The sequence below is a fragment of the Neopsephotus bourkii genome, unplaced genomic scaffold, assembly GCF_033783945.1.
Source record: "Neopsephotus bourkii isolate Nb327-2 ecotype Australia unplaced genomic scaffold, CSIRO-AGI_Nbou_v1 NB_1106, whole genome shotgun sequence".
Classification (NCBI taxonomy): domain Eukaryota; kingdom Metazoa; phylum Chordata; class Aves; order Psittaciformes; family Psittacidae; genus Neopsephotus; species Neopsephotus bourkii.
Window position 1 is genome coordinate 176,331 of NW_026901593.1, and position 14,905 is coordinate 191,235.

Sequence of the window (14,905 nt, forward strand, 5' to 3'; positions counted from 1 at the left end):
ATTCAAATGGAGTGTTTAAATTACTTTTCTGCACCAGAGGCCCTGCTAAAATACTTTAATTTTATAAATAAAAATACCATTGCTCTAAAATAGATGATGCTATCTGAATCCACTTCTCCTTGAAAATATAGTTCTGCAAATTAAGGGTACAGTATCTTAGGCATGGATGAAAATACTTTTGTGAGAAGTATAACTTATTTTAGGCTGGTGTTGTTTTTTTTTTTTTTTTAATTTTAAATCTAATGACTTAGTGTGTTTGTGTCTGTTAGAGCAATTAAAATCCTTCCTCTTACAAGACCAATTTAAAATTGTGGGATACAGTAGGCATCTTGAGTTTTTTTCTCAGTGTGTAAAAGGGAGACAATAAAGAGGTTTGGTGATGCCTCGAGTCTGTTGTATCCTCTCTCACTACTATTAGCAGTTACCTATATTTCCAAATTTAGACGTACTGTAGTGTCATCACAGTGAGTTGGAACGCGCGGAATTATAATATAAAGAGGCAGAGAGACTATGAGTGTCAAATGTGCAATGAAGGCTTTCTATGGATCAGTCCTCTTGGTCTGCATGTGATCTTATGAAGTATAAAATGTATCTCACTGAAAGCTGTGGAAGTCTGTCCTTAATTTAGTAGTTTCCTGCAGCTGTCACACCACAGAATAAATAAATCAAGCTGTTGTGTATGAGAATCTCCCTCACACCCATGCACAAAATCCTCCCACAGATTATAAAATGTACCAGAAAAAAAACCTCCCTTCTTCTTCAATAGAGAACTTTCCACAGTCTCTTTGGGCAAATTGTTCCAGTGCTTAATTACCCTCATGTTAAGTATCCCTTTATAAGAGCAAGTAGGGTCAGGACAAGGGGGGGTTACTTTAACCTAGCAAAGGGGAGATTGAGATTTTTCAAACAGCCACCACATCTGAGAAGAATTGTAAGTTGCCTGTCTGTACTCCCTCCTTTGGGACAGCCTGATTGTCTGCATGAAGCAGTTTTCATCTTCCTGTATGAGATATGTGTTGGTAACACTTTTTCCTCTTATCTTTTACTGTGACACTGTATTAATACTATCATCATGTAACCATAAATGACACAGGGTTGAATGTTTTCTAAGTAGCCCTGTGGGCCTAGTTTACAGAAGTTAGGTAATATAATAGTTACATCCTGTAGAGTCATAGCTCTTCAGCTTAGTTGTTCAATCTTCTTCCTTAGGGCCCAGGTCAAGTCCTGAGGTTAGCAGTTGTTTCACTCTGAGCTCAATAGTTCTTTTTGGCTTCCTTGTACATGCTTATATGCTGATGAAGGTGGCTCTGAATCTGTATGCAAGATCAGAGGATATTGCTACCAGCCTGAAGTTTTGGGGGTTGGGTTTTGGGAGTTTAGTTGTTTTGTTGCTTTTTTTTTTTTTCTTAATGGAAACTTCTTAAGAATACAAAGTCTGTATTTCCACATTTTTAACAGAGATGTCATTGCTGGTGTTAACTAATGACCTATCTTCTTTTGATCCGTTTGGAGTAAGTTTCTTTGAACATCCTGCAAGGCTGGTAGATGTGTCAACAGAACTTGACTATTCTACTGTTCTCTGTATTTCATACTTGGTCCAGCTGGCAAAGACAATGTCTGTGTGTCTCTGGAAAAGCAAACTGGTGCCAACTTGGCCTAAGCTGCTTATATGATAAACACAGTGAAACATATATTACAATGCCAACAGCCTTATTTTCATAGTACTTTAAGATGATTTTTACAGTATTAAAGGTTGCAGTGAAAAAGAATGAAGAACATAATGGGTGTCAAAAGTGTGATGAGGGTCAAGTCAATTCTGAAACTACTGCTTTTGAAAAAAACACTTGAGACTGTGAAAGCTGTGGTTGCACTGACACAACCCAAGTATCTGCATCTTGCCCGTGTTCCTTCAGAGTAAATAGTCTGGTACTTGCTGGTGCTAAAATAAGCACAGATCGTATCATGGAACCATAGAATCCCAGACTGGTTTGGGTTGAAAGGGGTCTTAAAGCGCACCCAGTTCCCAGACCCTGCCACAGGCAGGGACACCTTCCACTAGACCAGGTTGCTCCAAGCCCCATCCAACTTGGATGTGAGCACTGCCAGGGATGGGGCAGCCACAGCTTCTCTGGGCAATCTGTTCCCATGACTTGATCCATGGTATGTATCTTCATGTGTTTTATCCTTAGACCTCGGTGTGGTTTGGGCAGGGCCATTTGCCTTGTTTTGATTTCTCAAAATTCAATAGCAGCAGTTTCTAATAAAGACACAGGGTAGTGAGAATAAGACCAAAAATGTCTTTTGATACTTCAAATAAAACTACATAGGAAATCACCTCTACAAAGTGTATCTTCTTGAGTGTCAAGATTTGAATAGCAATATAAGTCAAAGAAGGTTTCATTGTTTGTTTACCTAAACAAGAAATCTAGCCAGCAACATAGTATCTGTATAAATGTATAATGCTTAGGAGTATTTGGGGTTTGCTAGGTTTAAACTTCAGTTTGTAAGGCATTGCCCTAATGCTCACAAGAGTTGGGGAAGTAAAACAAGTTGGTTTGTTGTTTTTTTTTCTGCTAGCTAACTCAGCTTCTGATTGCTCCCATCTTACACAGTCAGTGTGCTCGTTATAGGAGGGCCAGAGGAGCTGCCTCATACCTGTCTGCATTAATACATGGGAGTTCTTTGAATTGCTCGTACTGAAGTTCATTCTCAGCCTCGAGAGAAGGAGGGCTGCAGCAGGAGTGCCACAGGAGGCAGTGTATCTCAGTGATGCTGGCTCCTGCTGCCCAGAACATGGGTCTGTGTCTCTGAATGACAGCAAAGAGTAGAAACAGGAAGAAGCAGCGGTGAGGATGCTTGAGGTGTCAACATGCCTATCTGTGGTTCTGGTAGAGCAACAGTTCCTTAGAAATAACACTGTCCAAAACATACAATTAGATCAGGCTGGGTTAAGGAGATAGTTCTGGTACTTTACTCCATGTTTATTTTTTCTAGAGAGTGAGTTCCTGCACGTGGGGCTGCTCAGGACAATGATATATAATGATCATCACATACCAGTGACTGAAAGACAGGGCTGTGCAGTATTGTCAGCTAATGTTGGGGTTTTTTTAAATACAAAACCATCTGAAACAAATGTGCAGATTTTGTGGCTTTGTCCTCAGAGACCAAAATGCCAGAAGCTGCTCTGAATTCAGTGTGGTCACTGTTATCTGTCCTTCTTGGGGTTTTTATACTTTTCTTATCCATTAAACAAATTAAAAGAAATCCATTTTCTGATCCCATTATGCTTGACCTACATCAGAGTCCTTGGATTTGTTTATAGAATGAAAGGACATTTTGGTTCCTCTTTAGGGTCTCTTAAGTGCAATATGTGTTTGCATCAGATTTTTGGAATGTATTTACTTATATGCATCACAGAGAAATTTGTTGGTTAACTGGCCTGGGTCCTTATGACAAAAACCAATAATCTGGAAAAGTGGGAAAATGTTTTCTCAAAATAGTTGGTTCTACACTTTTGTTTGCTCTTTTGCTGTTAAAGAAAAGAATGCACATGTGGCTTTTTAGAAACTGTATGAGGGTATTTCCAGTATTTGACCAGATGAGACTGAAATCTGATTAACTTTTGTGTCACTTTGGACCAGGCATTTTTGTCATATCATTTTGGCATTAGAAATTATGAATCTGTAGATCATAAAGTGCTGTTGCCTTTTTTTATAGGGATGGAAATGGACGTACCTCTTGGGTATTTGCAGTCTCTATATATTTTCAAAATTCCTTCCATGAGGAATTCATAAATATAATTAGATGAAACTACTTTCCATTTATAATAGCAGTTATTACTTTCATGCCAATGGGTACCTTTCCCATAAATTCTTCTGTTTAGTACAATTGGTTTCATGGGTCTTGAGGACAATAGGAAACACAAAATACAGTGCAAATGTAATTGTATTGCATCAATCAAGAAGAATCCAGAAGCCTTCTTCTGTACTTTTTTGGTTAACCGCTTCTTTAGTAACTATTTACCTGGTTGATTTGTCAGTTGAAATGGATTATTTTCCCTCAGTGTAACTTAAGAATTTGAGAAAGTCAGATTTCATATTCAGAAGTTCAGTCACTGGGTTTCTTTGCAAACAAAAGACATGGTTATAATACGTTTCTTGGCTAAGTCTAAAGGTCAAAATTAACAAGTTTTAAAGGAGAACTGCAGAAGCATCTCAGAGACTTTGTAGTGATCACAAGTGAAAGGCAGTGCTGAATTCATCAATATCATAGAGAATCTAATTTATAGCTACAACTTGGTGTCTGTGATGGCAGCAGTGAAGCTTGCATGAGATTGAAATTGGGGCAAGAACGGAAAAAGCCAGCAGGTTAGTAAGGAAATAAAGAACTGTGGCTAGGGGAGAGCAGCCAAATCCTATTGTAAAGTCGGCCCTTGACCACATTTTCACTATTATGACAACTGTGAAATTCAAGATGGTTTTGTTGTTCTTGGGATCTTGGCTTTGCTTTGCAACTGTGTGGGTTCAACCAAATAATCAATTTCAATGAGTTTTTGGTTGGTTTTGTGGTTGTGTGTGTGTGTGTGCTTAGCTGGAGGCCTCAGGATATCAACTTTTAGCTTCCAGATTTTTGATAGGCAGTGACATCTTCTCTTATTTGTCATAGAATTTCTATAGGCTACAGCCCTTTGAAGCACAGAGTGAGATGTAAGGGAAAGCATCTGCTACAGTATATAGGACCTTGCCGTAACTGTGTTCAAACTCTGACCTAAGCTCCCTGCATTTCAAATGCTGCTGTTCTGTTTTTCTCTCTGTTTCAGGGTCTTTATGTCTTTGTGGTATATTTTATACTGCACAACCAACTTTGCTGTCCCGTGAAAGCAAGTTATTCTGTAGATATGAATGGGCATACAACACCGGGTTCAGCTTTTTTCACACATGGCAGTGGCCTGCCAGCTGCAGGTGGAGAGATCAGCAAGTCCACTCAGAACCTCATCAGTGCTATGGAAGAGGTAACAGTGCTCTGTTGTCATTAACTTGTGTATTGAAAATATACCTAGAGATTTTAAGTGGCAGTAGTGAAGTGTAATAGACAGGAATAAGTTGCTAGTCATTTTAGGTTGGCTTTGGGGAAGGGGGATTTTTAAAGTTTTTTACCATAAAAATTGTTATCTTTAGTTATGGTGATATTCTTGGAACTTACAATTCCCTAGTAAATCACATCTAGAGAATTTCTCTTTTTCTACTTAAGTCTTCAGTTTGTTATAAAGGCTGGTTAAAGTTTTCAGAAGTGAATCATGAAATATCAATATATCAAGTTGACGCTTTTCACTTACTATAGGCCTTAGATGAGTTTTAATTTTTCAAAGTCATGCTGTGCAAAATATATGGAAAAATTAATAGAATAGAATAAAATTAGAATAAACTGGAATGGAGGAGAGAAGGAGAAGAGAGGCATAATAAAAACAAAGTTAAATGGCATGTAGTTGAGATATATATATAGATATATATACAAAAAATATATTGTTTATTTTTAAAAAGGCTACCTGTTTCTTATAGAAGTGTCAGAATAGCTGTTTTCAAAATCTCATGGTCTTGATTTTAGCTGTGGTCATAGTTTCCAATTTCTATACTGTAGTTTTGATGATTACTGCATTTCTGTGTCTTTTTAAACTTTGCAGGTGCCTGCAGACTGGGAGAGGGCATCCTTGCAGCCTGCTGGTCAGGCTAGTGCTGCCTTCAAGCAAAGTCCACAAAATGGCAATGTTTTCCACACTTCTGGAGGATTTAGTGCCAGCTCATTGGTTGCTGATGAGGAATCACAGGAGTTTGATGACCTAATATTTGCTTTAAAAACTGGTGAGTGACTCTCCTCCTTGTTCCTTAAAGGCTGTTTTGCTGTTTTTCACCTTAGCGGTGTCACTGTGCCATGAGATCCAATTAATGAGATCCATTAATGGAATTTGATTGCCAGTTAAAATCTGAAGTAAAATTGTTTTGCCTTGGAATGCTATTCCATGACAAATACTGTGAGGGCTATCTAAAATAACAGAAAAATGGGCTGTAAAAATGCATTTTGAATCATGAAGACAAGCGTACCTATAGAAAGTAGCAGCAGATTGGAGGCTCTGACATTTTCTCACAAGTGCTTAAATAGCTATCTTGCTACTTTCAGACACTGGCTGTCTTGTCTTCTTTTTGTTCCTTATTCACATTGACATATAGGGTACATCCAATGCTTATCTTTATTTTTTATATATGTATATCTATGGGAAACTGCATAACTTCATAAATACTGATTCTCCCAATAAGTGTAAGACAAAATAGTTACATGAAATACAGTTGGTCCTGAAAAATGGGGCACACTTGAAAGATAAACAAGACAGATTTTTGCCCAAACACAAGAGCCAACTGTGATGAGCTCGCTGTGCTGCTGGAGAACAGAAGCAGTGGAAACCACTCCAGGTGTCCACATTCAAACCATGCCTGCAAAACAAAGCGTTTGTAATCAGATTACTCTCAGTAGCCTTAGAGTTCAAGTCTTCTTTTGCCCTCAATTACATATTGCTTTTCTGCCTTCTCACCCACTCCACCAAGAAATCTTAAGGTTATTTGTATGGTGATATAAATAGATAGTCAAGGTGTGGCCACAGGCAGAAGAAATGAAGTGACACCTGGGTCAAAGATAGGTCAACATGGGAATATCTGATAAGATGACCACAAAGGCAGAGGAGTGCCAGCTGATAAGACCTGGCAGATGCTCACCCAAGCTGACCTTTAGGCACTGGGTGAAATACAAATAGACAGGCTTGGTAGTAGGAGGTCGCTTGAATGATCTCTGAGGATACCATTGAGCCTTACAAGAGATAGCAGCGAGGTGCTGGTGACAACAGCAGGTTAGGTGCTCTGGCACCAATAATTTAAAAAGTTTGCTCGCTTCAGTGACACCAAGGAAAGCAGTCAAGCTAGTTGGAAGACTGGGAATGCTGCTAATGAAGGAGTAGCTTTATTTAGTATATTCGTAATACTTTATCCTCTAAGCCAATTTCCATTGCAGAAAACTCTTCTAATTAGGAATATAATTGATTTATTAATAACTGTTTTACTGCTAGGAAATATGATTTTTATGAAGATTGTCTCTAAATCTGTATTATGCCCATCAATTTTCCTGCATGTTCTGCAGACTACTTCTTCTTTGTTATTTATTTAAAGATTTGGCCAAAACTTTCAAATCTAGATGCACAAGCTTAGAATTGCAGACCTTTTTTTCTAAGTACATAAGAAGGTAGGTTTTACTTTGTCACTATTTCCTGAATAATTTGAAGGCAACCAGATAATTCATAGATAGTAAGATATGAACCCATTCATATCTAACACTCCCACCACTGCACACAGTGTTTACTGCTTAAGCAGTTCAGTTAACATCAGTTGGCCTGTTTTCAGCAGTAAACTCTACACACTGTGGAAGAATGACTCTTAAATCATGAAGAGCAAGCTAGGCAACAGCAGTAGTTAAAACTTGTGGTTAATGTAATCCATCACAATTAGCATTTCATGATATTTTAATAAATCTTCAAGCTCCACCATTAGTTAATTTGTTTTCAGACTTTCTAAAGACAGTAGGTCTAGAACTTTTTTGCTTTTGATTATTTTGCCTGAATTTTATTATTGTCTTCTTTATTAATATTTTATTGTTCATTATCATTTGTTCTCATGAGTCTTTTGTATTAGTGTGGTTTGAAGCAGAGACTTTAGGTCACAGTTGGGGAAAAATACTTTTGTTTTCATTATGGATTCAAGTAACACCTGGCCATTTTGCCCCAACATAGATTTATTTGCCTGAACTGTGTCCCCAGAAGAATTAGAACAGCAAAATAAGATGATTTCTAAGCCAAACTAGTTGTTCCATCTGTTTCCAGCCCCACAAGCAACATTTGAACAAGCCAAACTGAAAAGGCAGTGTTGAGGTTAGAGTAGCTTAAACTATCAAAGTAAATGCTTATCAGCTATTGCCTTACATACAAGCTGCAGCTTAACACGTACTTTAAACCAAAAACTATGAGCTTTTCTGCAACTAAAAATCATATCCATGTTACTATTTTTGCTCTTCAGTCTAGTACAGTGCATGGCCAAGGAGTCAAGGTCCTCCCAATGGCATGAGAGAGGGAACTGCATGGGAGCAATGAAAAGGGAGATGAGGTGATGGAAAGTGGGATTTCTCCTCTGTTTGGCAGTACAGGCTTATTCTGCAAAAGTATTCAGTGAGCTTTGGTCTGTCGGGAATTCTGTGATGCCATTAATCTAGCAGGCATTGAAAGGAACCTGTCTTCTGGTCCCTCCTGGCAGCACATTTCTTCTTCCTTCCTTGCATCTTTGTCCATACTTGTATGAAACTGCAACAAGTCAGGTTAGGGCTTTTCCTCTCCCTCTTCCTCTTCCTCTCCCTCTCCTTCCTCTTCCCCTCTGTCTCACTCTTTGTTTGCTTGATGCCCTTTGAGACCCAGCTCCAGCTCCAAGGAAGCAGTGGTCATCAGCAACTGGAAGACAAGCACTTCTCCTCTAAACAGGCTAAAATGTATGAGCAGCTGAGATGCTTTTTTGCTGCCTTGCTGTTGTCTGTCATCTGCTGTTAAGTAGTGCTTCTCAACCTTTTTGGACCAAGCTTTATTTCAGCAGGCTGAGAATTTCTTATCTGAAGTAGACAAGCCCCTGGGAGAGCAGGGGAAAGGTACTTTGCACGAGCTGTTTTTGTCACTCCTAAACTGTATGTTGTATCTTTGGCCGATAGAGGAAGAAGAGAAACACTTGCTCTGCTATTGCTTGAGTTTACCTCTGATTAACAGAAGCAGAAAGCTCTATTATCTGTTGTTCCCTAAAACTATCAATCTGTAACCAAACTCAGCCTTAGCTCCCACTCTGAAGGTTGGCTGAGGATCAACACCGATTAGCAGAGGAATATGTAAAAATGTCTTTATGCCTCTTTGCACTTCAGCTGTTCTTACTGCGTACATAGTTTGGAGGTTACTGTAATTTATGCTCGCTCTTTGTAGCCACAGGGTTTAATCTGGGAGCCAGGATCAGTGAGAATGAGGGTATAACCCACCACAGAACTAAAATCCCATTCTTCTCCTCCTGCCTCACCCTTGCACTACAGCTGATCACTTTCAGCAGTAGAAATGAAGGATGATTGATGTAAATTAAAGAAAATCAAACAACCCCCCACAGCACAACTTTATTCTTTAACTTGCAATGATTTAGGAGCTTGCAGTTTGTGGCACAGCTCCACAAATAGATATGTTGGACTTATTGCTAAAGAAACGTGCTATAGAACTATGCACTTAGCCCTTGGTTCCATAATCATTAATCCTGGGCCTAATTACAGATTAACCTGAAATACGGACTGGGTCAGATGAAGGCATGCAACTGCTTTTCTAGCAATTTAGGTGGACAACAGTGTGCTGTTTCTTAGACAGCTTTTATGCTAGCTTTCTGCAAACTTTGCATCACATGACCAGTTAATTTTTTGTTTGGTGCAATCAAAAAGCTGGACTTCTATGATAAAGTCATGCCCTCTGAATGCCTAAACACTTAGTTCCTCCTTTCCATCCAATATGTTCATGTTATACAGAAATACATAGTTAGGATTCACTATGCCCACTATGCCACCTCATATCTTATACTGTGGATATCTTCTGGGAGGCCAGCCAGCTCAAATGCAGTTTATGTGAGGAAATTATAGAACAATTATGGTAGGAAAAAAATAATTTAGGGATATCCTGTCTATTTTATGTGCTTAAATAAAAATAAAATATAAGTTATATAAACATATTATATAATATGTATTATCTAAAATAAAAACTTTTTTATTTGCATTTTTTAATTTACCTTAAATTATTGATTTTATTAAATTTCATTTATGGCTTTTATAATGAATCAAAGGCTTAGCTTGTACTGAGGTCAATGAGTTAATAATCTTTTGTTAGTTGTGCTAATTAACTTCAAAAGTGCTGTCATTTTGGACTAGACCTCATTTTTCTTTAAATTTCTTGTGCAAGGTTTATATTGATAGACACTTTAATAAGACCACTACTTTCCAGATTGTCACAGAGTTGCATATTACCATCATTAAGGCTAAAGTCCAATATATCAGAATTCCCTAAGGGCTCTGGTTAGATCTGGGGAGTTAAAAAAGCAGCCAACAGAATAAAAGAAGATGGAATCTGTCCCAAAGCAGATTCAGCTTCAGTCCATCAACTTTGCTCCAAAGCATAGATACCATAAATGCACACCAGCTTTACTCATCTCTGAGCTTCCATCCATATTCCCATCTCCTACAAATGCTCCTCTCCTCTCTTTGATGCACAAAACTGAACCAATTCATTCCTTTGGGTGAGATGTGAATGGAAGACACAACAAAGCCTTTGGAGAAGTCCGAACCCCTCCACTGCTGACTAGTGGCCCACCATTGTAGGAAGATGTTTGTGAAGATATTTATGGGTTAGAGTGCAAAATACCAGCCTAACACATGGTATTTTTCAATTATACATTAGATAGTATTAATGGGGGATACTGCTATATTGACATCTCACTGTATTTTTGCGTTTAATAGAGGCATACATGATAAATCCTAAATAAATATTCTACATGGAGAAAACCTGGGAAAATCTACTGTGTAAATTGCCCTTCCCACATACAAATGCAGCTATTACAGTAATGACGCTATATAAACCAACTCATAGTTTTCAATTTAATTTAGCTAGGTTTCCAAAGTCAGCATTTTTTTACACTGGAAATACCACTGTAGGTGCCTCATTTTAAAATTAAACATCTCATTCTGAGCATCCTGAACTAGACGAAACGTTTGAAATTTCAAATTTTGGAAGGTTTTCAGTGCAACGTCCTGGAGATGGTCTGTCACAAGGCAGATAAATTGTAGACAGTAGTAAAGTACTAGATTCATGCTCTGCCTTATCAACCAGTGTTATTTTCATTTTGAAGGGCTCACCTTCAAAAAAGGGAAGGGAAAGTAGCCAGTTTGCGTATGCATTCAACTTCTCATTTGTGAATGCTCACAAATATTCTACTTGTTGTTCGTTGAATGTGACTGAATAATATCCAAGAAGCATTTTTTTTGTACAATCTGAACTTTATTAATAGAAGTCTGGATGTCTGTTGATGTCATTTCTGTAAGGTCAAAACACTGAAAGAGCAATTAAATTTGGCTCGTGTAGCTTATTCATTTTTATCTAATATAACTTGCACATAAAATATAAACAACGATTGATTCAGAGAGCAAGATGGAAGTGTTTACAAAATAAAGTCTCCCCAGAGATCTGAGTACAGTAATTACAAAATCCTTAAAATGTTTTAGTGAAAGTTTGAGATATATCTGAGCAAACAGATGTTAACAGCTGGAGTTCACGGGCCCGTAGGAAAGCTCGCATGAAATCCTTCCACCAGTAGATGTCACTGGAGGGATCTTGCTGGGTTTGCAAAGTGAGATACAAGACCTTTTCGGTTTCTAAATAGTCCTTTGATACAAAAAGAAGGGAAGAAAGGCCTCATTTTGCTGAGTCCTTTTCTTAAAACAGTTTCTTCACAAATCGGGGAAAAGTAATACTCCTGTTGTGTACGTAGCTACCATCCAATGCTAACATCTCCAGGGGACTACATGCTTTTTGTGATCAGATTGAGTTTAAATTGAGCTAATAATTTGAGAACAAGCCTGGCCAATGAGATCTATGAAACTCCATCATAGAAACAGTTGTACTCTTCCCAGTCTGCCAGCTGTTTGGTAAACTGGTATCCTGGTTACATTTCAGCTCTCATTCCTAAACGGGATCAGCACTTACATAGTTTGCCTTTGTATCAGCAGCAGAACAAGGCCCTTGTAAACCCAGAGTAGCCCACTTCAGTCTCTGGTTTAAGAAGTTCCTAATAAGAACCTCTGTAACAAAAAAAAACTTCCTCTTACTTTGCACAAAGTGTGCATGTAAATGACATTTAAGAATATACATACATGTGCTATATGTAATAGCATATTAGACCAGCATCTGTATTTTTCTAATCTTTTTGTCTTTATTATTGTATCTCTGTATATTGATAGATTTTTACTCCTGTTATACTCTGACAGCAATTGCTGGTCTCAAGAGCTTGGGTCATACAGACTCAACAGCAGGACTCACCTAGTACATGCCAATGAACGTATGGTCATTCCATAGCCCAAACACCAAAACCAGTTGTAAGAAGGAACATAGTGCAGAAATAACCACTTTTCACCTGGATGCAGTAGGGCTGGGTTCACATAGCCAAGTTTGGTCATACGAGAACTTCTTCCAGACCTCTGCAGGACAGCCTGCCTAGAACCTGCTTGGGTTCTCTGAACCAAGCTCCATATTCAAGATTGCAGCCTGACTTTCCATACCAAAGGCGCATCCCACCGCTGCCCCTTTTCCCATACTTCTTTTCCACCTGGGGGCTAGTGGAAGGAAGGCTGCTGTGGAAAAGCTTTGTAAAGGTGGAACAATAGAGGGCATAGAAAATGATGACGTAACTCTAAAAAAAAGACCCTTATCTTGTCTTTTGCTGAACAAGCCAAAGCCTGGAGTGCCAGCTGAGGCAGAAATGAGAGATGCATGTCACAACTGATAGAAACTCCTGAACATATTTTTTAGTATGAAAATGCAAATCACTGCCTCTCCCACAATAATCTGTTCAGGTCTTTGTGAGCCAAACGTAATTCCTTTGCAGCTCCCTGGAACTACGTGTAGTTACAGATCTATGTCTGCCCAAAATGAATAACTTACCTAGTCATTTGTAAGTGACATCTTCCTAAGACCATGCCTGAAATTTGTCTTGAAATCACCATGCCTAATCACACTGGCATGCACTTCTCAATATATTTAAAGCCTAGATGCACTTAACCCTAATAATACCCATGTATTTTTTAGGATTTGCTCTACAACTCAAAGAGAGGAGCTGAAAATGCATTGAAGTTTATAGTTGCAACTGATATTCTTTGAAGAAGTAGTCTGAAAAAGTACATATTTCATAAAAGCTGGTGCAGAATTATGTATCTACATGTTATTTAACTTGAAACTCCCCCACAAATAAACCCCAGCCTCCCCAGAACAAGGAAGAAACAAACTAGCAGATCTCCTGTGACAGAAGCATGGAGAGGTGGCCTGAGGTCTCTTCCAGACATGTTTTGGAAGTTTCCATGGGCCAAAATCTAGTATTCTGTCACAGCAGAAGAAAAACACAATACACCAGCCTATGCCAAATGTGGGTTTAGGAATATTTAGTCAGTGTCTTTTCTCATGTTGAAATTACAATCCTATTAAACCAGCTGGAATTATAGTTTAACAGGGAAATTTTATCATTAAAAATCAATTTTTCATTAAGAAGTTCTTGGAAATACCAGTCTGTAACAGCCAGACCATGAACCCAGCCTAAGCCAGGCCTTGATTTATGCTTTTGTGATTTCAAGACAACCTTTGAATAGCTATTGTACCATTTACTGAGACAAATAAAGAGACTGACAGTGGAATTATGAAAAAGTGTATCTGGATGGTATAAGACTATGTCAGATAATGTTACAATCTGTGGATTCAGAACTGTAGGCTAGTAAGAAGAAGCTTGCCACATAGTTGTGGGGTAGGGAGTATTTCAACAACCAGAATAAAGCAGAGCAGGACGCACTGTCAACATTTCAGCATTGGGATTTCATTCTCACTTTTTTTTTTCTTCTTTGTTTTCTTTGTTTTGCTGTTTCAGGTGCAGGTCTGAGTGTCAGCGACAATGAATCTTGTCATGGCAGCCAGGATGGTGGCAGCATGGCTAACTCCCAGATCGTAGAGCTTAGAAGAATACCCATAGCAGACACCCACCTCTAACTCCACAGCTTGCTTGGGTTCTTTTGTCTTTTTTTTTTTTTTAATTCAATCCTCAGTATTTTTATATTTGTACTTCCTTTTGCACTAAAACACTATATATGAAACTGCGTAGTAGAATGCTGTGAGCTTTAGTGAGCGTTTAACAAGGAATGTTTGCTTGAGGTTTTGCATATCAGAAAATAAACTGTAAATTTTTTACAGTGGCTGAACATCAGTAGATACCACAGCAACTGGCCTAGATTTGTATCTTGTAGCTAGATGGCATATTTCACAAACTGTACTTTTTTTAACTAACCTTTATGTATAACACTGATTAATAAAAATAATAGTCCGTTTGATACAAACATGTTTGTTATTTCTGCTTGTTGAAATATACAACTGGAAGATGATGCAGACACACTGCTGGGTAGGAAAGCTTTTTAGTTACACAGTTGCTCAAAGTTTCCTAAGCTGAACTGATCTCGCTGTTTTTTTGAGTACCCAAATCTGTGAAATTTACAATTTCAAATAATTACAATCTTGAGCCAGAGAGCTTGAAATTTGAATGTGACATGATAAAATATGCAGTGATCTGAAACAAACAGAGGGGAGATGAAGGACAAGAGTGAAACCACTGGCATGCTGTTGACTGCCTTACCTTGCTGGTTTCATAACATTAAACCCTCTCACTTTTCTCACAGTCACAAGTAAGGAGGAATTCCAGGAAGTTTAATTTTCTGATAATCTCTCTGTGTGCCACACAGATATCCCTGTTCTGACTGAAGGGTACAAGTATTGCATTACAAACGAGTTAGATCAGTAATCTGGGGTTATAAATGAGCAAGAAATACATACACGGAGGAAGCATTTCAGACCTGAAAGGGGGAAGCAGGCTGATCTTGTTGGAATCATTAACTCTGTTTCTGCATAGACACTCTGGAATGGAAGCACATTAAACTAGAAGACCAAGGGAATTTTCTTCTGAACAGTTATGAGCATAATATAGAAATACAGTCAATGAGAATGCAAGCC

General features: G+C 38.3%; 1 protein-coding gene across 1 annotated transcript in view; it reads left to right on the forward strand.

Moving 5' to 3' along the window:
• Positions 1-14,240, forward strand: part of LOC133217111 (adhesion G-protein coupled receptor V1-like) — a gene marked incomplete at its 5' end in the record, with an annotated part of 188,845 nt that extends 174,605 nt beyond the window's left edge. The window contains 3 exons of the mRNA XM_061362253.1: positions 4,820-5,011; positions 5,681-5,858; positions 13,776-14,240. Coding sequence (XP_061218237.1) covers positions 4,820-5,011; positions 5,681-5,858; positions 13,776-13,894 — 489 coding nt within the window. The remainder of the gene's footprint in view (positions 1-4,819; positions 5,012-5,680; positions 5,859-13,775) is intronic.
• Between the last annotated feature and the right edge of the window lie 665 nt (positions 14,241-14,905).